The 27,598-nt window shown below is 42.9% G+C and overlaps 1 protein-coding gene across 4 annotated transcripts; it reads right to left on the bottom strand.

Moving 5' to 3' along the window:
• Positions 1-447: 447 nt before the first annotated feature.
• On the bottom strand, positions 448-27,598 carry ubap2l (ubiquitin associated protein 2-like). 4 transcript variants are annotated; one of them, XM_056413216.1, is made up of 30 exons: positions 27,443-27,596; positions 26,190-26,315; positions 25,153-25,230; positions 24,471-24,581; positions 23,242-23,416; positions 21,547-21,696; positions 21,342-21,387; positions 18,604-18,648; positions 17,686-17,792; positions 16,993-17,052; positions 16,841-16,893; positions 16,646-16,731; positions 16,076-16,256; positions 15,720-15,918; positions 15,268-15,584; positions 14,972-15,144; positions 14,606-14,726; positions 14,383-14,422; positions 14,086-14,272; positions 13,259-13,325; positions 9,163-9,460; positions 7,408-7,496; positions 7,278-7,331; positions 7,093-7,174; positions 6,643-6,860; positions 6,263-6,368; positions 4,869-4,994; positions 3,145-3,212; positions 2,819-3,016; positions 448-2,477 (listed from the first exon to the last, which is right to left on the bottom strand). In XM_056413216.1, exons 2-30 carry the CDS (start codon positions 26,271-26,273, stop codon positions 2,382-2,384), a joined length of 3,615 nt encoding a protein of 1,204 aa, XP_056269191.1. In that variant the 5' UTR covers positions 26,274-26,315; positions 27,443-27,596; the 3' UTR covers positions 448-2,381. The 4 variants fall into 4 exon arrangements, with proteins under 4 accessions (XP_056269191.1, XP_056269196.1, XP_056269206.1 ...); XM_056413221.1 differs by having other exon boundaries at positions 14,606-14,696; XM_056413231.1 differs by lacking the exon at positions 4,869-4,994.

The following is a 27,598-nucleotide window of genomic DNA, read 5'->3' as shown; positions in this document are numbered from 1 at the left end:
AATTTAAAGGGTAAACCCTGTTCCGCGTGTGTTGATGTGAGGACTCACATTTTAATTGTGCGTTTTACTGAACGTCATTTATCCGACTTGTGAAGTGACGTAAAGGGCTTAATAACGTTTTCTAGTAACGGTGTGCCATTTCCATCAGTGACACATTCTAACGAGTATTGTGTCGCCAGTCAGTCGCCCGGGTAACAGGAGTTTATCCCGTTTATTTTAAGAGCAAAGGCTATTTCATGAGATGTTTGTGAAATAAACGACGAAATGGGTTAATTAAGCATTTCGACTTTATAAACAGGCGTTTGTCTGGAAGAAATATTTCGACAAAAAAGGAGCCGATCCGTGACGATGACGTCTTGCCGACAGTCTGTGAGCGTCCTGTCGTCACGTGACCTAAAGCTTTTCAGTAGAGGGTTGCCAACAGGAATAGACACAATACAAACCAAAGCCGGTGAAGGAACTGTTGTTTAAATGTACGAGATTTATAAAGTAAAATGTCCTCATTCTGGACTAGAAGTATAAAATAGTACAAAACAGAAATACTTAAGTACAATATACCTACTTGACAGAACCTTCCACCACTGAGTTTCACTTGACAAGCTACAACACCTCAGGGAAACAGGACATGGTTGGACTATACTGTAGGGACCAGCAGCAGGGCTGTGTGGACATGACTAGTTAGAATGTGAAGCTATACATTTTTTTTTTTTTCAAGAAATGTAAATGGCTGCAAGATTACATTGACTGCAGGTAGCATAGCAGATATTTAGCTAGAGACCAATCTGTTCAAGCGTTAGCGGAATATCAATCTGTGAAACTGAAATTTAGATGTAAAAAGTCCACCAAATCGTGCAAACAAAACAAAGCAGATGTGCAGCGCTGATCCCTGGAGTCTGTTGGATAACTCGGGCCTCTAACAGACACCAACCCATGAGCCTCTCATCCAGAGGGATTCAGTTGTGCCAAACACTTGATGGAACGGCTTCTTGCAGTGTTTGTCAATTCATCGTCTCGCCGATAGCAAGGATCAGTTTCAAACTGTCAGATGAATTAAGGCCAAGCCACACGATAAACAAATAGTTTCTTAGAAGACATTTACATCAAAATTTATGAAAATTTCTTTTTCTTGTTTATTTACTTAATATTTATATTTTTACAAAATTAAAAAAAATACATGAAACAAAAAGCTAACAAGTCTGCAAGGATTCTTGAGAAGGTAAAGGCGAAAGCCATCGAACAAACAGGGACTACAGTACTTGTGTTTTTTTTAAATATGTACAAGACAAGTTTATCCATTTAAATTGTTTTTAAAACGCACAGTACAAAAAGAACAAAATAAATCACTGACAAAAAAAACCCATAGTATAATTTTGTCCATCGGTATTCAATGCTGCAGGTTTCCTTACAATGGGAGACAGGTGGTGTTGGTGGAGCAGGGAGGAGGTGGGGGGGGGCCTCAAAAAAATAAAAACACACTGGAAGGCAGATTGGGTGTGTATTGGCCTTGGAAATCATTCAACATCTCTTGCAGAATAAATGAGGCCTTTATGCAACATATTTATAATTCGTAGGAACAGTTACTGTACAAGTGTTGGATAATGAAAAATTCTGTGCTCGGCAAAAAACAAAGCACAGTACACAACCACAGCCCCCGTGTGTACAAACATGCACGCAGTCACATGACAAACACACTTTCCTCACAGTCCAAGCCAGTGAGATCGCTTATATGTCTTTATATATAATATATCTATATTTGGTAAAAAATAAACTTCACAACTCTACCAATTTCGAGAATTGTTTCTTCAAACTTAAAATGACATAATAAAAAATAAAAAATAAACATTCAACAGCAATTAAGCGAATTTATGTATTTTTTTGTTCCACCAACAAATTAAGGAGTGGGGAGTTGAGGGCGAGAAATACAAAACCAGCCTGTCCCCCCACCTTTAGATATTAGTTCATTGCTCCCCATCTGCAAGAAAAAAAGCGGGGAGGGGGAAGACAGACAAAAAAACTAAAACAAAGAAAAAACGACCAGACAGAAAACATTCTTTTAGAAAACAGTTCTATGTTACATACAAGTCAAAGAAAAAAGGGTGGGGCTGGGGGATTAACACAATACAAATTCCCAACACTCAATATTTCACCTCTTGACGGCGTATTTCTATAACCATTTAGCTCCGTTCGTCCCTCCCGCCCATGCATCCATCCATGCATCTTTACAGTGCTGGTTCTCTCGGCGCAGCACCTCCTCAGAGCTGCAGGAGTGCTGGGCCAAGAGACTGGGGAGGGGGGAGTTTATATGTGGAGGCCGTTTGCGGAAGGAGTGATGAGCCCCCTACTAGCTTCCGTCAACAGCGTGGGGGCCCCAACAGTGGATGTTAGTTCGCCCCCCAGTTGTAGCTGTTGTATGCCGACTTGTTGATTTGAGACTTCTGCTGAATGGAGGCGTTCTGGCTGCGCTGTCCGGTCCCGCTCTGTGGGAGAGGACAGAGTTCATCTGTGAGCTGTTCTTTCATGTCATGGTTTTACTCACATATGGTCTAGAGCAGTGACGTGCTGAACCTATACACACACTTATGATTCAACTGCAAAGGACAATCAACAGAGGAGTTGCAGCAGTTTCAATGAATCCCATCAGTATGTCAATGTATACAGACAGACACGCATAGGACAGACTAAAGATAATTAAAAACTGGTTGAAAGTAAGACGAACAACAAATAAAAAGGCTAACCAAGTATCTTTTTTATTGGCCTGAACTACAGGTGTGAGAGCGACCTGCACCAACAAATGTAGAGAAACAACAATGTCCGCTACCTGTCCGTCCTGCTGCAGGTGGTGGTGCAGGATCTGAGAGTGGGGTTGTTGATGCGGTGCCAGGATGTGCATGAAGGGGGCCGGGGCGTAGGCGGCCGCCGTCGGGGGGTTGATGGGTCCACCGCTCCCCAGAGCCGAGGGCAGGCTGAACGAAGCTGCTGGCGCGCCGGCGTGGAAACCCTGCTTCTCAAACGACTGCTGCAGAGGGACACGGAGGGCAGGAATTAGATTTGTTTGTGATTCAAGCTGAGAGGCGGAGCAGTGGATGGGGGGGGGGGGGGCTCTCCTGAGGGGGAGGACTTGAAATATTCATGATCTGTAATTACCTGCGTCTTTGTGTAAACAGACCCTGAAATATCTGGTACCCCCGTGTTGCTTGACGTCACAGAGACTCCTGCAGAGACAGAGGAGGCCGGACACAAATGTAATAATTTTAAAAAAACTGCACATGCTAATGAGACTCGAGGAAAAACCCACCAGACAAAGCTAGCCGAGCCATTTTGTCCTTTTCAGATTCTAACCAGCAAATATGCCTCACGGGGTGCTAAACAACAAGGAAACTAATAATATGTCTATACGTCCTTCATATACGTTTAAAAACTTTTATCCAATTCGATCATCCGAGAAAGAAAACCAAAGAAAATGTCAGCATAAGTTCACAGATGATTAGAGTAGAATTTCCCTGTAGTGAGGACAGCAGAGGCGATGAAGAGGGATGACATGAAGAGGAAGAGAAAGATAGCGTAGTGCATCTGATGGTTACTGCTGTGGTCGTTTCACCCATATCACCAGAGATATGTCAAACAAGATCAACTGGTGTGCAAAACAAAACTGGACCGGAGAGACTCGAGCGGTATTCACATATCGGTCGAGCCGCCTCCGAGTCCCTCAAAGCTTTGTGAGCGAGAAGACTGACGAACACGTGATGAATTCATCCTGAATCGAGCTGAAATGACTCGTCATTCAGTTCGTTAGGGAAACCATCTTTATGGTTTTATTGAGACATGAGTTACGGAAAGAGTTGTATCAAGCCGCAGTAAGCTGGGACATGCGTTTAATGAAGACCGGTTTGAGGTATTTTCCAGACTACGTCACTGATGCTTTTAAAAGCGATGGCGCCTTAAACGCCCATCGTCAGCATGAGAGATGCCCATCCCTGCGTGCCTCTGGAGTTTTCGATCGACTCTGCTGAAAGAGCTTTAGAAATGAAAAATAAAATAAACAAACCACACACACACACACAATGGGCAGCATAGATGAGTATAAAGAAGATCACACTCCTGACATTTGATCCAGCAAGCTGTCGTCATTCTAAAGAAATAATGACCCCTCGTGCCACCACTGCAGTTTGGGGTAAACCCGGGGCCATTCCCTTCATCGGTCTGCTGAGGTTACACATTCTTTAAACATTTCATATGGATTTATAACAGAAATACCACAATCCAAACGCCAAAGATTATGGCAAAACACCGATCAAGGCAACTGTGTCTGAACCCGGGTATCCTTCTGTGCAACAAGTGCATCAGTGTGAATACTGCTGCGGCTTCTTAAAACGGTGTATTCTCACACGCCATTTTGCTGCCCGATCTTTCTTGGATTATGACCTACAGGACCGTGAACTTGATACTCTGGAGATGGACATGCCAGCAATGACGACATGAGTGAAGCGCTCGCAACACGGAGGGGAAACAGGGACAGCATCAACCAGAGCAACTCATCGGTGATGGCAGCCACAGCTCTTGTGACCTGCCACATTTTGGACTCAACATCTGATCATTACGGAGCATACATGTCAAGAATATGAAGAGCAGATTGGATTGATAAGTTGCCCTGGACGAGAACACGAAACGAGGCTAGTCGGAGATGCAGGCTGCATTGGACTGAAAGCGGATGAAGGGCGACGGGTCTTCCCACAGCTCATCAGCGACGAGGCAAAGGAACCAGAGCAAAGAGTGGGAGAAGGATGGTTGGTGACACAAGGAGGAAGACGGGGACGGACAGTTTTTTTCTTTCTCCTTTTTTCTTTATTTTGGCAGGTGGCGGCACTCACCGACTCCCGGCCCGGTGACAGAGCTGGCTGGCTTGTTTTGTGCAGAAGCAGCAGCGGCCACGGCAGTGCCGTATCCGCCCTTACAGAAATCCCCACTCACTGAAGCCTGGCCCACATCCTCATAGCCTGCAACAGTCAGACACACAGCCGCAGCCCACAGCATTAGACACACCAGGCAGGGGAAACAGACATGCCTCAAACTGCATTCACAAACAATTCGTGGCGTTCGTCTGAAACCGTGAACCACATGGACAGCTTTTACCAAATTCGGACAATACAGATAGTGTCAAGTCAAATTCTACTGACACCAAATACTTCACTGGAAGTATCTGAACTTTGATACCAAATGTATTGTCCCGTGGCAAAACCCATCAATCCGGTAACAACAAGCAGGTCAGAAACAACGCCAAAGTCATTTGCAAATACCATTTGACCCAAGTCTGAGGGGAGGAGGAAGTGTGTGTGTGGGGGGGGGGGGGGGGCAGGCAGGTTGTGTGTGCAGAAGGTGGGGGAGAGAGGGAGGCGTGAGCTTGTGTTGGGTGATGGCAGAAAGCAGCAGATGGTGCAGCTCAGAACGAATAGATGTTGCACATGTTGTGATTAAAGCTAGGTATCGAGTGATGGATTTAAGTATGCACAAAAAAACAAAAATCACTGAAAAAGAAAAGAAAGAGTTGATAACAGAAGGCCACTGTGAAACAATGAAAATGCTCGGGGAAAATGGGCTACAAGAAAGACGCATTTAAAAAAAATAATAGGGAGGGTGATCCATTTGTTGATGCGTAAAGATGAATGTGGTGGAAGGCGAAGCCGAGGCGCAAACTCCACCGCAGAGCAAGCTGGAAGAGAACGAGCAGGAGAAGATAATCCAACCCCTCTGTTAATTAAAACCAGGAGCCACTGTTCAAGCCCATCTTCCCCTTTCTCATCCAGTTTAAACGGCTCATATATATTTCATCACAAGAAACCATTTACCACGAGTGGCAGACACATTCTTGCCATCTTAAAACAGCTCCATTGTTGAGACATGCTCCTTGTATGTGTGGGCACTGAAAACTGGGTACAAGAAGCAGATGCATTCCCGATATTCCGACACAATTAAACCTCAATATGCATCATGCTCACTCCAAAAACATTCTGATTAACAACTGTTCAAGTGAGAATCAGCATTAAACAATGTGTTCTGAACCAATCGCAACACAAGCGTAACAAAAGTCCTAACACAAGCATCACGCTTATGCTTGTAGACGCTGCAGAGCTCGAGAAAACTATGCACTCCGTGCACATGAGAGATCAATGGGCTCATTGTGAGAAACGGCAGAGTTATTGGAATGCAGGGATATAGAGCAGGACCTGCAGGACTCCTCTAAAAGAAGAAGAGTTTAGCGCCTCACCAGTGTTGTATCCATGGGAACCATAGCCACTAGCCTGCTGGAAGGGTGCGGCTGATGCGTTGACGCCAACATTCACGCCGTGCTGCTTTGACGAGGTCTGAGCCACCTGGACAAAAAAACAACACACAGTGTAATCATCACGTCAGTAAGCGGTAACCAAAGTTTGTCTTGTGGGGGCCACCAGAGGAAAAAGTGAAAGGACAACCAACATGAACTTTCACACATTCAATGTGCGAGCCCGTTCATGTCCAAACCCCGCCGTTTGTCTCATGGCATCATGATGCATTTGTTGCTTATGAAAAAGATACTCAAGACAGTAATATTTTTTTTTAACTAACTGTAAATCAAGCCAACAAGTTAGCCAGCTTGTGGAGACTCACCGGAAACACAGCGGGTCCGTACTGGAAGGTATTGGGCAGGCCTGGCATGCCGGTGTAGTATGGGAGGCTTGTGTAGCTGTAGCCTGGCGGCAGTGCGGGATTGAGGAATGGCTGCTGTGTGGTGTGATGCGCCTGGTTCTGGTTCTGTTGCGTCTGAGCTAATGTGGTGGCTGGAGACGGAGATGATGCATCACCCCGACCAAACTTTGATAAGTCACCTGAGAATATGAGAAGTAGAGGAAGTTAGAACCCATGTGTGACAACAGACAGGTACAGCGTCAACCTGCCAGGCTCAGTTTGACATGAGCAGCAACAACACGAAAGGCACCTTTAAGTTTATTGTGAGGATAATCAGAAAAGTTCCACTGTTCATAAGTTAGGCCCATAAAGCATCAACATGCAGCAAACTGCTACAGAGACGAAGTAAGATGCATTTCTGAGACGGCTTACCAGAGTACGGGTTGTTTGTCAGGCTGCCGTCTCTACCAGTCAGTGCTGTTGTGGGAGTTGCAAAGGGGATGCTGTAATAGTCCTGGAGAGAGAAAAATACATATATTTTTAGAAAACAAAAATAAACGAAGCAATAAAGAATGATTTGTGCATAATGTTTTTATAGCAGGAGTGTAAAAACTCACAAGCGGTATTCTTGTTTGCAGCATCTGCAGGTCATCATAGCCGTACACCTGAGGCTGAACAAAGCATTGTTGTTACTATAACTAAAACTCAGATTGCACAAAGACTGACTTGATGCTGGCAGGAACTTACAGGGTAGGCGTGCATTAGTCCAGGGGCCATGATGTATGGGTTGGGCAGTAGAGGGGGCACTCCAAGTGGCAGGTTTGGAGGCGCTTTTCCTGCAAGCACAAAGCCAAATCAGACACAAGAATTGCAGTCAATTTTAAAAACAAGCCAATACTACAAATCTATTAACCGCAGGGCTTTTCAAAAGGGCATGGAGTAGCCAGCTAGTGAGGTCAGGGGGGATTAATTAAAATACTGTGTATAGACCAGTGGTTCTCAAACTGTGGCACGCGGTCCTCTAGTGGGGCGCCACGGCATTACAGGTGGGGCGCGAGGGGAAATGCACATTTTATTTTAAGACCTTTATCGTAAATATTTACATTATGGCGTCAACAGGTTACGCTGTTCATGCGTGACGGACGAGATTCTTGCAAATTTGCCAAGAATCAGTGAGTTCAAAACAAGAGCTCAACATTGAGCATTAATTGAGAGTGGCCATATCAAGCCTGCAACCCCGTTTAAAAAAGGTGTAGTGGAGAGCTCATTGCAGCGTATAATAATGACAACATGTGATGACTCGCATATCTGCACTAGATTTGTTTTGCAAAGATATGCAGTGTAAAACTCAGTACAACTTTATTGCAAAATATTTGAAATAGTTTTGTTTAGTTTTTCACAGGTTTCTCGGAATTATTATCTTGAAAATATATTCAGTGCATAATAGGTTAATTGCAGCCATTATAAGCTATTTTTTGCCAAATAATACATTAGTTATTTTTTGCACAGATAGAACTGTATTGGTATTCTAATAAAGTGATTAAAAAAGTATTAGTTTTTTGTCTGATGGAGCAATCTGGTTTGATTGAAAGTGAATGCAAAACATAAGGAGTCACAAAAAGTTGTCATTTCAAAACAAATTCAGCATGGGCCATTTTGTTACAATTTTGTTGGGGCGTGAACATCCTTCTTCCTCCAAAGTGGGGCGCAACAGAAAAGCTTTGAGAACCACTGGTATAAACTGACACAACCTGCCATCTGTTTAAACAAAGTTACGGTCTTTCAGCTCGTTATCGGTGAGAATCAGTCAGAGCCAATGATGATAAGGTAGCCTGTCATATATTTTATTAATGCAGATAGTTCTGCTTTAAGTGGGTGATGGGAGGGAACTCTACATTGTAACTATAGCATCTGCTCACCAATTCTATTCAACATCCAAAAGAAACAAACCTCTGGCCTGACCTTTTGTTTACGCGATCAATGCCGTGAACAAATACATAATTCACACCAATTGTCTTTTACTCGACAAGGGTAGATAAGGATGCGTATATTTACAGTCTATCTTGGTGTGATATAACATTAACCCTATTACAATCTCCCAGATATTGAATCAGAAGGGAGCGAGCTGTAGCATCAAACCAGGAGCTACACATTTCTCCCTGAGCTGCATCTCTTGACACACACCACGTGATAAACTGGCAGAGGAAGCAAAAAGTAAGATGAATTTAACGAGAGTGAGGGGAAGATTAAAAAAAACTTCAGAGGAGCAACCAGAGTAAAATGAGTCAGAGGAATGGAAACCAGTTCATCCAACCCAAATTCAGATGGAATGTGATCCTTTTTTAAAATTTGGTACAACCTCATAGGTTCCGTTATTGGCTTTTGAATTAGAAAGCACATATTTCACAGTATATATGCAATATGGATCATCAATGATCTGCAATTGTCATCACCGGCAAAATAACGTGATCAGGGATGTTTGTCCTTGTGTTTATATCTAACCTGAGGCCACAGAGCTGCGTGAAGAAGTAGCTGAAGAAGGAATGGTCGAAGTCGCCGAGGCGATTGCAGCAGCGGCTGCTGCCGCTGCAATGGAGGCAGTGTTGAGGCCCATGGCCATACTGCTGACAGGGCCGAGGCCAGACATGGTGGCAGAGCCCACAGAGGAGGCCTGAGGGGCCCCGAGTGACACCTGCGCAGCAGCCACCGAGGAAGAGGAGGCAACTGATGACTGTACGGTTGACACTGAGGAAGGGAAGGATGAGGAGTGCAGGCTTGAGTCACCGTCTACACTGTGATGCTGTCGAGAAAGAAGGAAGAAGATAGAAAGATGCATTTAGGATTGATGAGATTATATTTCCATTAGAGCGAATGGACATCTAATGTGTCCATCGGCCATCACAAGAAATGCATCTTTGAAAATGATGCTCAGAGATGGACAAAGAGAAGCACTGTCCCACTTAAGCATGTACACACAACTCATGAATACTGTCTGGTTAAAATAACATTTAATCTGCTTCAAGGGTCATGTAAAGAAAAAGACATTATGCTAGATCAGGGGTGGGCAAACTTTTTGACCTGCGGGCCACATTCGGTTCTAAAATGTGACAGAGGGGCCGGGCCAGAAGCGTTTGGACACGCAATGTAATTTATTAAACCTGGAGATTGCATCTGTTTTTTATACATTTCAATTTAAGGTGCAAAGTTAAAGTAATCAACATTTACTGGAAAGAGATCAATGGAATCACTTTCAACATTCAAAACAAATAATTACCCAACGAAATACTCAAGCTCAATAATTTCTAACAGGGCTCCAGACTGCGACCAAATGGTCGCATTTTGCGCCTAAAATTAGACACAGTGCGAGTAAATTTTTCATCAACTCGCGCATGCGCGACCAGTAAATTAGCAGATTTTTTTTGTTTTTGTTATTAAATATTTTTGTTGCTGACAAACTTGTTCTACACTTCAGCCCACTATAGTTAGCGGTAATGCCTGAATGACTGGTTTGCTAACCGACATTAACTCCAGAAGAAGAAGAAAGGAGACGAAAACCGAAGAAGAAGGCTGGCCTGTGTGTGTGTGTGTGTGGGGGGGGGGCTAATGTGTGAAAAGAGGCGCACCGCAGCGGAGACAATGCGACCGGCGTTGACCGCAGAGTGAGAGGTCCACGAGGGGATCCTCACCACCGAGCGGCGTCCCCGTCCCCCGAGTTGAATCTCTGGGTCGACTCAGCCGACTCTCACATGTCTGACCCCCTATATACTGATGCTCACGGTAAACACATTCGATTGGGAGCGCGCGAGGGTTTTGAGAAAGTTAGCGGAAGGATTTAAGTGACAACATCCGGTTTTGCAAAGTTAGCTTAAAGAACCACGTGAAACAACATCCGTTTTTCAAAATAAGATGTCGACAAATCATACACGAACATATAAAAGTAAACAATGAACTGATTTTGTATCTTTAGAGATCGTTTCTGAGATTTAGCTTAACATATGCTAACATTAGAACATTTTTACTGGACCAAGGAAGGGTTTATAAAAATTTGTCAGACTTGTGTATGTTAAGAAAAGTCCTGTATATAGATTTCCCAAGAGTTCCAGGAAATGAATGATGCAGATGTGTTCCATACATATCTGAAATCCCCTACAATAACAATCAAACAATTGTAATGTAACAATTAGGACATTTTTCAAAGTAAAAGTCCTAAATGTTTAAAGAAATCTGTAATTTCTTTAATGTTTGAGTTGCTTTATATATGTATTTCCTCATAGTCCTCATAGCAATAATGCTACACAAAAAATAGAATGCTTCAATCGACACCGTGATCGGTATTATCGGTGATCGGCAGATACTGATTTCAGTGATCGGTGATCGGCACCAAAAACCTGATCGGTGCATCTCTAGAAACCAACAAATGTTTTGATTGGCCACACCGAAGTGCAACATGCACATGCTCAAGGTATGTTTTTTCTTAAAATATGTTTAAACTCAATACAGTAACTTCTGAAGAGTTCTCTGTTGTGAATGTTTTGCAGTTCATGAAGGCAAAAAGGCATAAGATTGTATATTGTCAAATTATTTATCAGTAATACAGTAGAAATGATGGGAAAACTTTGCAAGTCGATTAATACTGTGCGCAGGGTTTTTCCTGCATAGAGAAAATTTGGGCGAGCCGAGAAGAGTTGTTAACGGGGGGAGGGGGTGCTAGTGTGCTAGTGTGCTAATCTTGGGGCGGCTTTAGCTCAGTGGGGTAAGAGGGCCGTCCTGCAACCGCAGGGTTGTGGGTTCGATCCCCGCTCTCCCCATTAGTTGCAAGTCGAAGTGTCCTTGAGCAAGGCACTGAACCCCCAGTTGCTTCCCGGGCGCTTTACCGCAGCCCACTGCTCCTTAATAACTAAGGATGGGTTAAATGCAGAGAACTAATTTCCCCTTGGGGATTAATAAAAGTGTATATTCTATATTCTAGTGAGGAGTGTGCGGATGTGTGCGCGCATCACGGCAGAGCGGCCAGCTGCTGATCACTCACTCAACATCTTGACTGTATGAATAAATGGTGCGCGCGCAGCGCGCCAAAAATGTTGACCCAGGAAAACCCTGTGTGCGCCCCTAAATTTTCTGCTTGCGCCCCTAACATTTTAAGTTAGGGGCCACTGTGCTCCTAGTTAAAAAAGTTAGTCTGGAGCCCTGTCTAATTGTTTTAAACCCCGCAAAATAATGGACGGATTGTCCTGAGAGATAGACTGTATTAAATATCCTGCCTGCAGCAGAAACTAGAAAGGGGTCTTTAAATTGAGGGCGATGTGCGGCGTCATCTGGTCAGCATGTGTATGAACCCGTCACAAACAGACTGACAGCGCTTTACTCGAGAAAATATGGCCCTAAAGCTGACAATTGAAGTTCGATTTTTAAAAATTATTCATATCTCTTCTGAAAACACACCTTTACTCATGTGGACGAACTGTTTTGGTGTTTGAAATTGGTTTACCAAAGGTCATAGGTTCACAAAAGCAGTGAAATATCTGAATACAATGCTAGATACATGTAATTGCACCTGTGCATCCTGGAGAGGGATCCTCCTCTGTTGTTCCTGATCCGATGTGAGGTCAAAGGTCAGGGATGTCTATATGCACAGATTGTAAAGCACTCCCGATTCAAATTTGTGAAATTGGTCTCTACAAATAAACTGAATTGAATAAATGAGGAAAACCAAATTTTGTATTAACGTTTTTTTAGTAAAAATGATGTGGTCTGTGACACATTCACCAAAATGATAAGGATGGGACTGAGAAATGACTTCATATTGCAGATAAAGTTTCATGGGGTGTGTGCAAATAAAAAATGACCATTACATTTTTTTATAAATATGTATTGTACATAAATAAATAACAATTCTACATTATATACATGTTATGAAATAGAAAACAGAACACAACTATTGACAGACTATTTACAATATGGCTTCACTATAATAACATCATGTCATCGTGTCACGAGAGCTCTCTGCTGGCCGGGCAGGTGGCGCTGCAGGTGGAGCTGCAGGCTGCGCTGCAGGCGCTGGTGAATCCTCTCTGTAAAATACAAAACTAGTCAGCACCGCGCATACGTTACGGACACCGGGACGGACACCGTGACACGTAACGTGTAGTAAAGACTAAAGACTCTTACCCGGTCCAAGTGGCTCTCTTCTGGCTGCGTGTTCCTCCTCGTGGCTCTGCAGCTGCTCCAGGCTCCGCGCTGCTCGCCAAAATCACAGCGGCTGTTTCTAAATGAGCTTCACCTGTGTGGTGGGCGGGTCCCTTGTGATTTACTGAGTGTTCATTGGTTGTTTTTTTCCGCAAAATGTTGACAGACAAACGGATTGACAAATCATGGTGAAGGGTTTTGTGTGACGAGTACTTTCCGCGCCAACGCACACCGGAAGTAAACAAAGTCACGATTTGGACAAGTTCGGCGGGCCGGATTAAAAAGCCTAACGGGCTGGATGTGGCCCGCGGGCCGTAGTTTGCCCATGTCTGTGCTAGATCCACCCGACAGGTTCTGCTGTGAATACAGGAAGAAAAATACACAAACAGATAAACAAATAAAACCAGCTTACGAGAAGGCTCGAGTTAGATGTCCGGACTGAAGATTGAACATGGCTGTTCTGTTGCGATTGGTGAGAGCTGTAAAAATACAGAAAGGTTCAGAGCACGTCTCAACTATCTCCAATCCACATCACACGTACCGATAGATTCCTGTATAAGTACAGTTTTGCTAATCCGAATACGTTAACTGATTACCAACTTTTAAGTGACACAATAAATGTCTTAAATGCAGGGGGGCTTAGGTTGAAGTGCCAAACAAGCTGCAATAATGACTGATGCACAGGTTACATTGATCACCAGCTGCAATGTATGAGCAAGACAGGAAACTAAATCCCTAGTTCACCCGTTGGAGAGAGTTAGAGGCTGTGGCCTTGCATTGTCATGGACACTCTCCCAGTAAGCCTCCACCCCATTCATTAGTTTAGCTGCGATGTTGTCAGCTGTATGTCTGCCTGGCACTCTGTCCTGGTTCCTGCTCTGTACTGAAGGCCCAGCGAGGGATTTCTTCTCACCATTTAACTTAAAGCATTAAGACGCTTTATATTTAATTACCATTTTCCACACTGGAGGTGGGATAACATTTTGCAGATTTACATACAAAATAATTCTCGTTTTCATTTCTAATTTCTCAGATAACTAAACATGCATTTCTCCACAACTATCCACCTGCATTCAGTTTTTTTTTTTACCATAACCCTCATATTTATAGATGTATTTCTCCATTTCTTTTTTGCTCGTTGCATGTTTGCAGGTTACCCAACTGCACATCTGTCCAGAAGTCATAACTTAAAATACTGGTTAACTTCCTATTACACGTGGTAATTTAGCAGCATCTCACTTGTTGTGTTGAGGAGGGGGGAGGGTGTTGGGAGGCAGGTCTTCACTGTGGCCCAGACCGCTGTGGGACGTCTGATTGGATGCAGACAACAAGGAGGCGGAGCCACTGTCAACCAAAGTGCCCATGCTGGACACGGCCGTGACTGAATCAGAACACGGCTTGACCGATACTGCAGAGCCTGTTGAAGCTGGGAAACGAGGAAAGATATTTCTGGAGTAAATTTCAACACAGAGTTATCCGGAATAATTTTAACAATGCTGTTCCGAAGAAAAAGAAATAAAAACAATAGACACTTACCTTCCACAGATTGTGTAGTTTGCATCGAACTGAAGCCATTCTGTAAAAACAACGATGAAGGTGAACTCAGGTTTTTTTTAATGGAAAACGGGTATAATAAATAAAATAAAAAAGAAGAGAAAACTCCTGCTCCAATTGTAATTCAGAACACTGGCGTTCAGCCGGTGCTTTTTACCAGATGTTTTACCAGTTAAAGTTAAAAAGAGGGACGCGTTGGCCATACCTTGGGCTGCATATCCTTCTGAGGGGAGGAAGAGGCTGAGGGAGGGTAGCGCCGGTTCTGAGAAGCTCTCTGATCATACATGTCCATCTGACTGGAGTTGGAGAGAGCTGGAGTTGACTCACTGCAAATTGTAATGCATTGACAAGATCATGTTCTTAGAGAACAACTAGTGGTTCCGACACAAAAATGGATGAATCGCAACTTAAGTTTTTAGGCACTTTTAAGGACTAGAGCATGCACTTAAATGCATCATTACCACCCAGTACAAAAATGCTGCATAAGGAAAAATATATATATAAAACTACAGAATTTACAGTCATAATAGGAATGGCATAAAACGTGCAATAACATATTTTATGTACCAACCTGCTGGGGCTAGTGTAGCGACTGTTGTGAACCTGGTTGGTTTGTGTTGTAGTGGCAGGGGTGGGCTCATAGCCTGGTAGAACTGGTTCTGACCCAAACTGCAGTGCACCAAACTGAAGATTGAGAACTGTGATGTCTGCCGAGCCAGGCATCTCTACCGCCATTGCAGGAATCTGAGGAAGATGAAGGGCACTATAAGTCTTGAAACAAATGTCGAAGGATGTTTTCTCCTCAGCCAAAAAAGAAAAAGATCCAATCACATTTTAAATAGGCTGGTATTTGAATACAGTCGTTACCTTTGATGAAATAGAAGTCTTCTTCTTCTGCTGTTTGAGTTTGTGTTGCTGCAACATCAGTGGACTAGAACCATGGACATCTGAGGAATTTGGGGAAACTTGCTGACCTAGTGAAGGAACAGCTGCCATTTTAGGAAGGGAGGAAGCAGGTGGAGGCACCCCATAGGATGGGGATGTTTGTTGTGACACGGTGGAGGGAGGCAAGCCTTTCTCCTGCAAGAAAACATCCAACATGGACGAGGTTGAGGTGGCCGCCTGGTAGGGCTGCCGCTTCGTAAAGGGCATGTGGACTGCAGACTCCGCCTGATTTTTCATTTCTGGAAAATGGAACCACAATTTAAATTGGGGATGAAACCCTGAGCAGTTATTTGTTTTTAAGTATGTTAATCTCCTTAACATGCTCAAAGGGATTGCGGGAAGATCAGAGTAATGAAAGTAGAACGCCATCTTACCGTACTGTCCCAGTGAGGTGGCACTGGTGTCCCAGGATGAAGGGGTGGTGTTCGGTGCTCCCGTCTGGGAGTGCTGGGCTGCCAGCTGGGCCAGTGCCTGGGCTGTTTTATACTGCTCCAGGAATTGAGAACCAGTGGTCCCTGTGCTCGCTCCTTTGGGGTCCCCCACATCCCCGAAACCCTTGTTCAGCATGCTCACCTGCAATGTTAGCAAATTATGACACTCTTATCACAATAATAAAAAAAACAAATGGTGCTACATTGCCGTAGTTATGACCTAATGTTTATGGCCCTCTCTATTTTCTGTGTGTTTCAAACTTTTAAAATGACATTGTTTTATTATTGGCGAGTCTTACCATGCTGTGCTGGGTGTACGGGGTGCTGGACGATGTTTGGGAGAGCGGCACTCCTTGCTTGGAGTTACTAAAAACCAGCGACTGGGACATGGAAGGGGGCTGGGTGGCCTCCATGGGGGGGGTTTCTGTCTCTGAAGAGGAGGATGGGGGAGTCTTTCCCAGGAGCACTGCAAGGTCAATCCTATAACAAAGCAGAAACGTTTATATTCAAAGAGATATTTAAAATGTGATCTGTCAACTGAACCTTTATTTATGTCACAACTATATACCTTTTTTTCTTAACTATTAAATAATCTGCAATTATTTTCTTTACTAATCAAAATAGTAAAACAATGTCCATCAACATTTTCAAGGTGAAATAATACTGTTCCCCAAGCAATAGTCCAAAACTAAACAATATTCTTTTTACATAAGTCAAGGACAACGGAGCAAATCTTCATAGTTGAGATGCTTAACCCAGAAATATGTTTGACAATTAGCAAAGTAAACATTGAAACCAAGCAAATGCAATTATTCACTCAACCATTTCCTGGAAAACACAAGTGGAGCTAATGAAGTCCACAAGCCTACCGTTGTCCTTTGGTGATGGTCACATTCTCCTGGGGCAGAGGGACGGACGCCACACTGGAAGCTGTGAAGATCTTGGTCTCTGACAGCTGCAAAGGAATAGTCAGATGAAAGTAGTTTTAGTTGGAAAACCTAAAGTACACATCATTTGCAGTTGAGCTACAGCAGTTGCATGAAGCTAAACTCAGAAATACTCACATCCTCATTCCAGTCCTCAGTGCCCCACTCTTCTGTGGCAGACCTCCAGGCGCCTGAGAATCAAAGAGAAACAGTTAAATACGACTGAGATAAGAACAAAGATTCAAACAGAATAAAGGATGCATAAAAACCGAAAAGAAAAACATGTTTACCAGGAGCAGAGTCAAACTTGGGCGGGTAATTTGTTCCCTCTCCTGCAGCATATTCCAACCCTAGAGACGAAGACGAGGTGAGAGCAAAGATGAATGTAATGAAAAGAGATACTTGAGTCAACTGGACTCTCAGATCTTTACAGACAGATCTGGCTGTAAAGATCTGAGGAATACAAGGTGTCTCAGATTTTGAACATTGTACATCAGGGGTGCTCAATACATCGATCGCGACCTACCAGTCGATCGCATGACATTTAAAAAAATTGGCCCGCCCCCCTGTAACTTTCTCTATAGCGCCAAATTACAGCAGAAGCATGTCATTTCTGTCTCTACGTGTCGCGTTAACAGTCCTCTGCTCGCCGTCTCGCGCGCCGCAAAGCTCCGACGTCGGTTTGCGCGTATCGGGACGGAGCAAAGAAAAAGTCACTATCACCCCCCCCTCTCCGTCGATCGTCTTGGTCACATTAGAAGTAGCTCGCATGCTGAAAAAGTGTGAGCACCCCTGGTGTACATGGTTGATGAAGAAATCCTCGATAATCATCAAAAAGTGAACCTTCTTTTCATCTTTACGGCTGGAATATCTTTGAGATGTAGATAGTGACTACACAAATTGTTTGAATGGTAAACAGATGCTTAATTAATAAGATTAACCTCTCTTATGGAAGGGAAACCTTTACTAATAAATTAACTTACTCGCTCCTTCCTCGAGCTCTGCGCTTCCTGTGTTGTTCCAGGTGCTGCCCCCTCTATAGTTTTCTTCACTGTGGGCTTGCTCCGCATAGTCAGCAGGGTTGAATGTTCTGGGGAGGAAAGTGGGTCGAGTTGAGAATTGAATAATCAAGTATGTACTGGCCACATATGAAGGGCTGTCAGCACTACAAAAAAAGACTTCAGTCATGACACACAATAATCTGGGGTCCATTATAACTTACCTTCTACAGGTCAAAGTTTTGAAAATGTCAAGCAGAAGCAGACCCCAATTCAATTCTTAAGAGCTTCAAACCACTAGTGGGCTGGTTGGTTTTTGAGAATGGATATTGCACTCCGAGTACGGTTTGAATAAATCCCCAGCTCTGCTCTAATCGACATTACACTTTAAGCTAATAGAAACACTTCAGAGTGACTGGGGTTGTAGCAGGAAGAGGAAATGATAAGAGGCTGAAGTGAATCCATTACCGTCTTTGAGAGTTTTTACAGTCAAGACATGCAAATAAGGACGCGTTAGCATCCGAATATTGTTTTTGTCGTTTCTCAGCAACTCTTTCCTGCATGTCTTTCATTAAATCTGACACATCCATGCATGCTTGGAAAAATTACAGCTGGTGCAACGTAGCAACATGATAAAGTAAAAGACTTCTTTAGAGTCAAGCTAAGATGCTTTCATTATTTGTCGAAGACATTTCCTGTGCAAATCCGAGGGCACTTATAGTGCATGAGCAAATTTAACATTACATTTCAGGAGGGTAATTTCTTTTTCATATACTATTAATATAATGTAGCGTAAGACTTTGTTTTGATTATGTCTTATATTAAAACATCCTGTTTTATGTCATTTAAAAGTCTCCCTACAGAAAACAAGAATAACAGACACACCAGAGGCGATGCACTCACCTCTCACCTCCTGCAATATCATATCTGGGCCCCTTATCAATCTGGCTTTAGAGGAAAAATAATGGCAACAATTACAAGAAGCACAACAAAGTAAAAGTAGAAGATAAAGCTTTTGTTTTTCAGACCACAATCCAGAGCAGCAGCGTGAGCATAATGCCTTCGATCTGCCTGAGCCCGTATTGTACCAAACACTCTCCACCACCTGTCAGTCACGCCCCAAACCAAGGCAAGCCAGCGTGCTTTTAGTCATAGTGGGCCAATACAGTCCAAGAAACCCAACTCACCAGAAGTATACACAATGCAGCCACAAACACAAACACCATTGCTAGAGGAGAGCAGTTATGCGAGAGTCAATGCAGTAATATTTCCATTAATGCAGTTAATGGCTAAACAATGATGCCCGTCACACAGCCGCATCATCTCAAAGCTATTGCTGAACAATCATACAGGAGACCGATGTGAATGCGTCAGCATACAATATCTCCTCTATTGAAATAAATCACCATCTTTAGTCGACTAGTCACATTTTAGTGAAAAATTAATAATGACGAACACACACGCACTGCGATAAACTTTGACCAGCTTCAAATTAAATTGGCTAAATTATTAGCAGCTTAGTCTCCACCGGAGCAAAACCATACTTACTATTATCGTCTTTGAAGCTGAAGCCGTGTCCTACAGTTGTGACCATTTTCAGGGGGGTTATATTCATGCTAATTTGAAGAAGCCTCTATAGATACACCACACTGGGAGTCCTATCCCATCCCTCAGTTTCTTTTCTCCACACTCGAAGAACTCAAATACAAAGGCGGCAACAGTTAACCCGAAGAGGCAGCGCTGTAAATGTGCCAACCGATGCTGTGATACAATTTAATACAACTGGCTATATAATGAATGCATCCTTTATGCCAGGCAACATCAGCAATGGAGGAGGTTGATATATGCAGCCATGTTACATGCTGCAGTTCTGGCCCACGCCACTCTGGATGCAACATTACCGTTTGTGCCACAATCTGAAGGGACTGTGGAAGTGATTCAAGATCAATTAAAAACGTTTTTTAAAACCATGATCCGTTTCACAAACGATGGGCTAATACTTGAGACCGTGTTGTAGTTAAACAAAACATCTATATTTTCCTACAAGGTGACACATTCTAACACAAGAGGGAAAATGTGATCCAGAAACTAAGTGCAAAACACTTCCTACAGTTTTTTTTCAAACTGGGGCAGCTTTAAAAATCGAGTCGTCTTCTATATTGCATTAAATAATCAAATGAATGTGTCTGAGATTCTTGGCACCCTGAGGTTTTCTGCATCTACAAGTTAATCTTAATACGGAATTTAAATATGCATTATCTGCTTTATTGACAAATCAAAACATTTGTAGAATATATTGAAATAATGTATTAATATCACAACGATCATCCTAGTCATTTGCAATTTACACCAACTTTAGAACAAATCTGTTTGATCTGCTTATTCTTCAGTCATGAATTGCGGTCCTCGTTTCCCTTGTGAGCTCACAGTACTCATTTTGTTTACTTCAGGGCATGCTAAACATTTTCATGCAGAATGTGTGTCTGTGGAGAACGGAACATGCTGCCGTAGCATATTAAATGTAATAGCACAGGGTACCAGTGATACACACAAGAATGCAGGCCACTGTAATAAACTGATCAAAGACAGTGTCTGCTTGAAGACGCCTTCCTTTAAAGCCACATTTCATTTAAGGGTTTATGTGACACTGAAGCAATGCTGGTAAACTGTGTCTACTAGCAGCAAGAAGCAAAAGCAACATAAAAAACACCTCAGCTAGCACTGCATGCAATTGTAGGTGCAAAGCCCCAGCACTCAGATCAATAAGGACCAATATGAAGCACATTGAAGTGTTCCTGAAGATATGCAAGTCACACTTCAAATAAACAAATTGTGTGACATTTTCACAGCATCAGGGAGCATACGAAGAAAGCCTAAAAGACATGTGGAGGTTTTGTTGTAGCAATGGTGTGCAGTGCACCACCGCTTAAGCAAATGTCTTTGAATTAAATCAAAACACTTTCAGTTTCATTCAAGTCTTCCTCTACCTTCTGAACCCATGTTCAAATATATGTATGGCATGATACTGCGGCTTTGAAGCACAAATTCAAGAGTTACAATTACATTCAGCCTTCTCTTGAGAGGAAACCACTCCGCTGTCAACATCACGAGAGAAAGCCACATATCACATGTGCTACTTCAGCAGAGATTGTTGGATATTTAACATCCTACCTTAACTGCTTGAAGTCAAAAGGCTGGACATGTGTCTACTACAACTACAATCGTTCACCATTACAATTTGGCTGGACTGCTCACTTGGTAAGTACCTCTTCTGTTCCGACACCTACTGATCAAGATACCCTTATAAGCAACAACTCATCTGAAATTAACTGCGCGTGCACACACACACACGATACACAGAACAAGCAAAATACAACTGAATTATGGTGCAGTTGAGGGCCAGAGAGCAGAGACACCCTCTCAAGTGGATCAATCACAATTTCACTTCAAATAAAGTCTTTGGACGACATCATGAGAGTTGTTCTGCCCACGCTGTTCTATCCCATTGGCTTATGTAGATTCTCCCTCCTTTAGATTATGGCTATACAATAGCCTGGGGTCCTGCTCTCTGGTGACCATGGCAACAGATACAAGTGGAACAAAAGGCCCTCTGGTTTGAGGCAACACAGGTGTTCTCTTACCCCATGCCCTGCGCGGAAAATCTGCCTCCTCGTCGTCCAGCTACTCCTGGGGAGATAAGAGGTTACTTCAGTTTCTTAGCTTGACAACTATTGTTCCAAGAAGAAATGGCGGCGGTTTAGTAAGTAAAAATAAAAACCGTTCCTAGATACCAACTAATTTTGATTAGAAACATTTATTACGTTAAAGAGGATTACAGAAATTTACCAATAGTCCCTCTTCCTCTGCCTCTTCCCCTTCGGCCTCGCTCTGCGCCTCTCTCTGCGCCCCGCTCTAGGCCTCGATCTGGGCCCCGCTCTGCACCTCTTCCAGCTACTACAGCCTTGGCGCCATCCAAGCCATTCTCCTGACCACGAACTTGAGAGAAGCATTTTGAATTTAGACACTACACTGCGTGCAAAAGGTCAAAAACGAAATAAACTAGATAGTTTTTTTTCTAATCTGTAACCAATCAAACATAACGGTTCTCTGTGAGAGTAGAGCAGCCCATCATTCAAAATGAAGATGAACTATGAATCTGTTGCTGGCTATCATTAACTGAGGCCCACTCTGTCCCCACTTCAGGACCATTTGGGGCTAAGAAGTGTCGACTAGTGTGCTGCAAATTACTAATGGCATGATGGGGTTGAGTTTCCACTTTCCAATCATTTTTAAAAGGCTCCATATTTTCAACGTTTTTTTTTATCGCACTTGTGCAACATTGTGTGTGTGTGTGTGTGTGTATATATATATATATATTAGGGCTGTCAGCGTTTACGCGTTAATCTATGCGATTAATTTGGCCGCGTTAACGCACTAAAATATTTTAGCGCAATTAACGCAACTTTGTTTACTTCCGGTGTTCGTTGAAGTTTTTACACTCAAACCGAGTGTTAAACCGCGGCAGTACGGTTTAACACTGTTTCCGTTTTTAAAACAATTATTTCTCCGCGAAAATAAGGAGCAGAAATCAGTTTAAACTCGTGGATGAATCAGTCGGGTTTCCTCCTGCTCCTCCTTCCTCCCGTCTCCCCCTCTGATACACAGAGGAACGGAGGGGCGACGTGTCGGGGACGCGGCGGAAAGAACTCGTCACACGAAACCTTCAACGTGATTGGTCAATCCGTTTGTCTGTCAACATTTTGCGAAAAAAACAACCAATGAACACTCAGTAAATCACAAAGGACCTCCCACCTCACAGGTGAGGCTCATTTAGCAGCCTGTCAGTCAGAAGCCAGAGAACATGGCGCGAGGACAACTGAGCCTCATTGTATAGAGAGCTGAGATTGTTCTGGAATGTTTGATGTAGAACACGTGGGGGGATGTGTCATATGCAAAAGCCTTTAAAAGGTGAATTTAAAAAAAATTGTAAAATGGAGAACATGAGCCTCCAGAGGGTTAACGTGACATATGTGAATGTCAGTCAGTCACCAAGGCCACTGGTTCTGCTGCTGTTCAGTGTTAAAGATGACAGGACCAATGGGGTCTCAAATATATATATATTTTTTACTAATCTGGATGTTTCACTGAAGAAACAATTTATCATCCACAATATTAAATACCTCGCTGGCACTTTGTAGGTAGGAGCCTCTTTGAAAACACAGCTCTGTGTGAAGTTTGGTCTTTAAAAAGAAGAAAAAAAACCTTTTAATCGCGATTAATGAATTTCAAAATGTGCGATTAATTAGTTAAATTTTTTTAATCGATTGACAGCCCTAATATATATATATATATATATAGCATAAATAGTGTTTGATTAGTGAACAGTGTCGAGAGGAAATTATGTCATGTTGTACATTGTAAAGTGCCTGTTGAAATTTGGATTGCACTATGCTTTGTTCAGCCACAAATATTAATCTCTTATTTTCAACATACCAAAAAATAAAATAATGAAGCCACATTTAAAGAATGGTAAACACTTACACTCTCGTCCCCGACTGACTCCACGTCCCTTGCGTAGAGGTCCACCTCGACGACGTGCTAAATCTTTCTCTCCTCCTTTGTCTCGGTTCTCTTTTCCTTCCTCTCCAGTCTCTGCCTGGCTGGTCTCCTTCTGGCCTGACACCCCCTTCTTCTTTCCCACCATTTCCCAAGATTCCTTCAGGAAACATAGACAGCGTTACACTGCTGCACTCACTGACTTTGTACGAAGTCACAAATGACAAAAAAACAGTCACTGAGGAAAATTAAAAGGTTAATTAAAGTATTTTATAGATCACTGCCCGAGCAACTGGACAATGTACAAAGCCAAACTATCAACACAACAAAATGAAATGTATTCATAAACCGGTTGGATGTCGAGTATTGCATGGTGGCCATTGACTTGAGACAATTAACTGGTTATTAAGAAATAATTTCTGGTGGTCTTTTCCACCAAGTGGTAAGTCTAAATCTGACTGCTTCTGAGTTTGATGCGTGTTTGTCACAGATGCAGCAACTTAAGGTTGACATGTGGTCAGCAGCTTTAAAAAAAAAATCAAAATAAAAAACAGAAACTATGTTCCTCTCATCAATAACCTCCCAGCAAGCAATATTGAACTAGTTCATTTTACGGTCTCTACACTGAGGTAGCATCTTGACTATGGAAGTGACCGAAAAATCCCGTATCATATCTGATTAATGTGCTGGCAAGACACATTTCCACTCTCTTTCTGGTTTCAATTTCCTACTATGTTCTACCAGTTACAACAATATTAAAGCTTGTATGCAACTATGAGGGCTCCTTTAAATATGTCTTTGTTGCACGTGCATCACTATGAAGGACAGTTCATACACCGTCAGTCCATTTCTGTTTTCACCTCTAGTTAGATAATGTAATTGAGACAACAGTGAGAGTCATATATTTGCTTTTGGGTTTATATTTCTTAATGGGTCTGTAATAAAATACACTCGGGGCAAGCAGAGGTGACATACTGACCAACAGAGGAAGTAGAGAAAATGTGTTCATGGTGAATATCAATTATTACTTTTACACACAACTTTGTCCAAACCAGAAAAAAACCACTATCCATGTTCATACAATGCACAGGATGCCTACTCATACAGTGGACACCGTTAGTCCACCATCATAGTTATCTAACCCAATGTAGCACTGATCTCTCCAGGATCTGTCCCCTTACAGCACTACGCCCTCACACAAAACCAATACTCACAGTGTCTGGGGTACCCTCTAGCAACGAGTTAATGGCTCTGTTGACATCCCCGTTGCAATCGTGCAGTGCGATCATAGACTCATCCTGGTCCTTGCCTGTGATGTCAATCAGCTGCAAAAAAAAAAAAGTGTGTCATGATGAGACAGGTGACTCCTGACTGACTCATCTAGCACTTGTGAATTTTAATTTTGTATTAAATAAATATATTTTAAAAAACTACATACACCCGAACACTGAGTTAGCTACAGAACCGTATGCCTGCCAACAGCAGGGATTCAGCATCTTGGTCCCTTCAGAAGCGAAACCACAGGGTTCATGACCATAAAGACTGGCACCACGCTCATTTTCAATGTCTTTGAAATTACTACATTATAATCGAGTATGCAAAAAATGGCTATTTACAGAACTTTGACCGTAGATGCCATTTTAGGTCCCTACTTTTGGAACTCATCAATCACATATACTTTAATACCATATTCTGTATAAAACAATGTATTCTGCTAGAAATGAAACCTTTCATCATTTCTCAGAACTGAGATTGTGCGTTAAAAGAAAAAAAAGCATGGTTCAAGCCCTTTTCCGATAGATATCACATTACCACATCTTACAAAAAAGGTGACAGTACGATTTGAATACTACCGCCGAAAGCTGAACTAAAACAAAATGATGTGCATTGGCTCACCTGTTTGACCTTCTCTTCAAAGTCTGCATCATTGTGGTCTGAAATCATCTGCGCAAGTCGGATCTGCTCCGCAGTAGCCTATTCCAAGAGAAGCAACACTCAATATTTATTACTGTTGATTGTTGATCATGTCATTCTCTATTGTTACACCACGCGCCATGACACATTCCTTGTATGTGAAAATATACATTGCAATAAAAAGGTTCTGATTATAACAAACAAGATTTGCATTCTTACAAAACCAGAATGAACAAATGGAATTTATCAATTTCTAAAATCTTCAACAGCAACTTGTGTACAAACACAACGCCGCATTGAACAGAAAGCAGGAAATTACTGCTAAAACTGTACATGTTGACTGTGGCAGGTAAACATTCCACGTCACCTGCCACCATGGTTTAGGTTATCCTTATATTAAGAAATCTGATATACCTGTTTTTTTTAATGTCCTAAATTAAAAATAGATTTCACAGCTGGCAGACAAAACAAATGAAGTGGCTTGTTGAAAGGTTCAGTGACCTGCGCCAGTGGCAGGTGAGGGAAACACTTAATTTGAGATCAGGCTACTGGAAGTCGAGTTATACCGTTCAATCCACACACTTAAAAGACTTGACCAAACACTACATTCTAAGACTCTGACGCCGCAGACCAATCAAACGTGTGTGATGTTAGCTCATCAACTTAAGCCAGTGACTGAGTTGATCAGTGTAGTTCAGACTGACGGTGTAATCCCCAATGCCCCAAATCAGGGATTCTTCTTACGGTGGTCAAAATATGGAAATATACCAGTTTTATTATCCTATAATCTCTGAAGCTCATCAAAAGACAATGTAATAAGGATTTAATTTACATTGTTTTTCACAACCAAATGATGAGTTAAATTAGATTGAATATTACCATCTTAATTGTCTGTACCATGTTGCTTTGTAGAAACTGAGTCTACAACAACAACAAAAGCCACATTGGTTTGCCTATAGTCAAACCGTGTGCAAATCACTGAGCATGGTGCAGTGTGACGGGTGGAGAGATGAGGGTACCTGAGGCCTCTGCTTGTGCTGTGTCTGGCCGGGGGTTTGCTCCCAGTTGCCCCGGGCTCGGTTCCCGCCCATGGACGTCATCATTTACAGTATATACAAATAACAGTATTTACAAAGGAATAACACCTGAGGAGAGACAACCGATAGATTAATTAAAGACCTGGGAGTGATCTATTTGTGTCACAATGTACAGGTCTGGTGCTCTCGAATACTACTTCCTCAAACTGCCTGGTGGCTTTATTGCCAAATGGGGGGGTAGCTAGCAGCGCTACCAAGAAGACAGCATCAGCTTTGTTCCCAGAGGCGCCTGGACGTTGACAAAGGGTGTTTTCAGCCCCTTTCTAAAGGCAGTGCCTAAAACCAAAGCGAGCCGCGGGTTTGACCCGGGAAGCAAGAGCCCTGGTACACTGGGTGCTGATGAAGTCATGGCTTACAAGTGCAACCCGTTAGTGTATTTACATCTTCAGCGCATTATGCAACGCTTTCTATATAAAAAATAGCCCTCGTGATGTTTATTTAAGATACATATTGTGAAACAAGCGTGTATGTTTACAAACCCATCACACTGCTATGGACACCAAATGAGAAAGACAAAATGCAAACACATCCGACTGCTTCGTTTTTCGATGCAAATCGTTAACCTTGCGATCGACGGCGACTGCTTAATCTCACATACGTTACGTAAAACCCACTAACACGAGCCTAAAGCCGGGGCCCGTGCAACATATCCAATTCCATTCGCCAGCCACATGGCCAAAATGCTAGCCAAGGCGCTAATACTTGAGGGGAAAACATATAGCTCTGGTGTCTTGGGGGGGCTTCCGCTTCTCAAGGATTCACCTCATGGCGACAACGAGGCTGAATCCAACAGACGCGACCTAACCTGCTAAATTGTCTATACACCGATGGGTTGTTAGCGTTAGCTTGGTAGCCACAAGTTAATTAGCTCTTCGGCTACAGGCGAGCGGTGAAGCTTTAATGTCCGACCGAGCCAAAGCCGCCCAAGTCACTCCGCTCCCACTAGTGGTCTGCTAACGGGTGGTAGCTGTGCTAATTTAACGAACTAACGTCGTTTCGCACAGCTAACTAGGTAACGGCGGCTAGTTAGCTTGTAGCCGCTTCACAAACGGCACCACGACTCTATAGCATCCGAACGCCACTGCACCTCTACCGGTCGGGCTCTCAACATAGACCGAGGCTAAAGGAAGGCCTACAGGCCGCTAAAATGCAAATAAATAACAGGCGATACTGACCAGAAACCCGGCTCAATATTAGACACGGCTACACAACCGACCGACAACTGGTCTCGTTGTCGACCTTCTCGTCGGATTCAGGACAGGATATAATTCCTGAACCCCAAGTTGATACAACTAAGTTGGGAAAATATAGCGATCCGACGCGCTCGCACA

This window comes from Pseudoliparis swirei, chromosome 1, assembly GCF_029220125.1.
Source record: "Pseudoliparis swirei isolate HS2019 ecotype Mariana Trench chromosome 1, NWPU_hadal_v1, whole genome shotgun sequence".
Taxonomy (NCBI): domain Eukaryota; kingdom Metazoa; phylum Chordata; class Actinopteri; order Perciformes; family Liparidae; genus Pseudoliparis; species Pseudoliparis swirei.
This window is presented reverse-complemented; position numbering and strand designations above follow the sequence as displayed.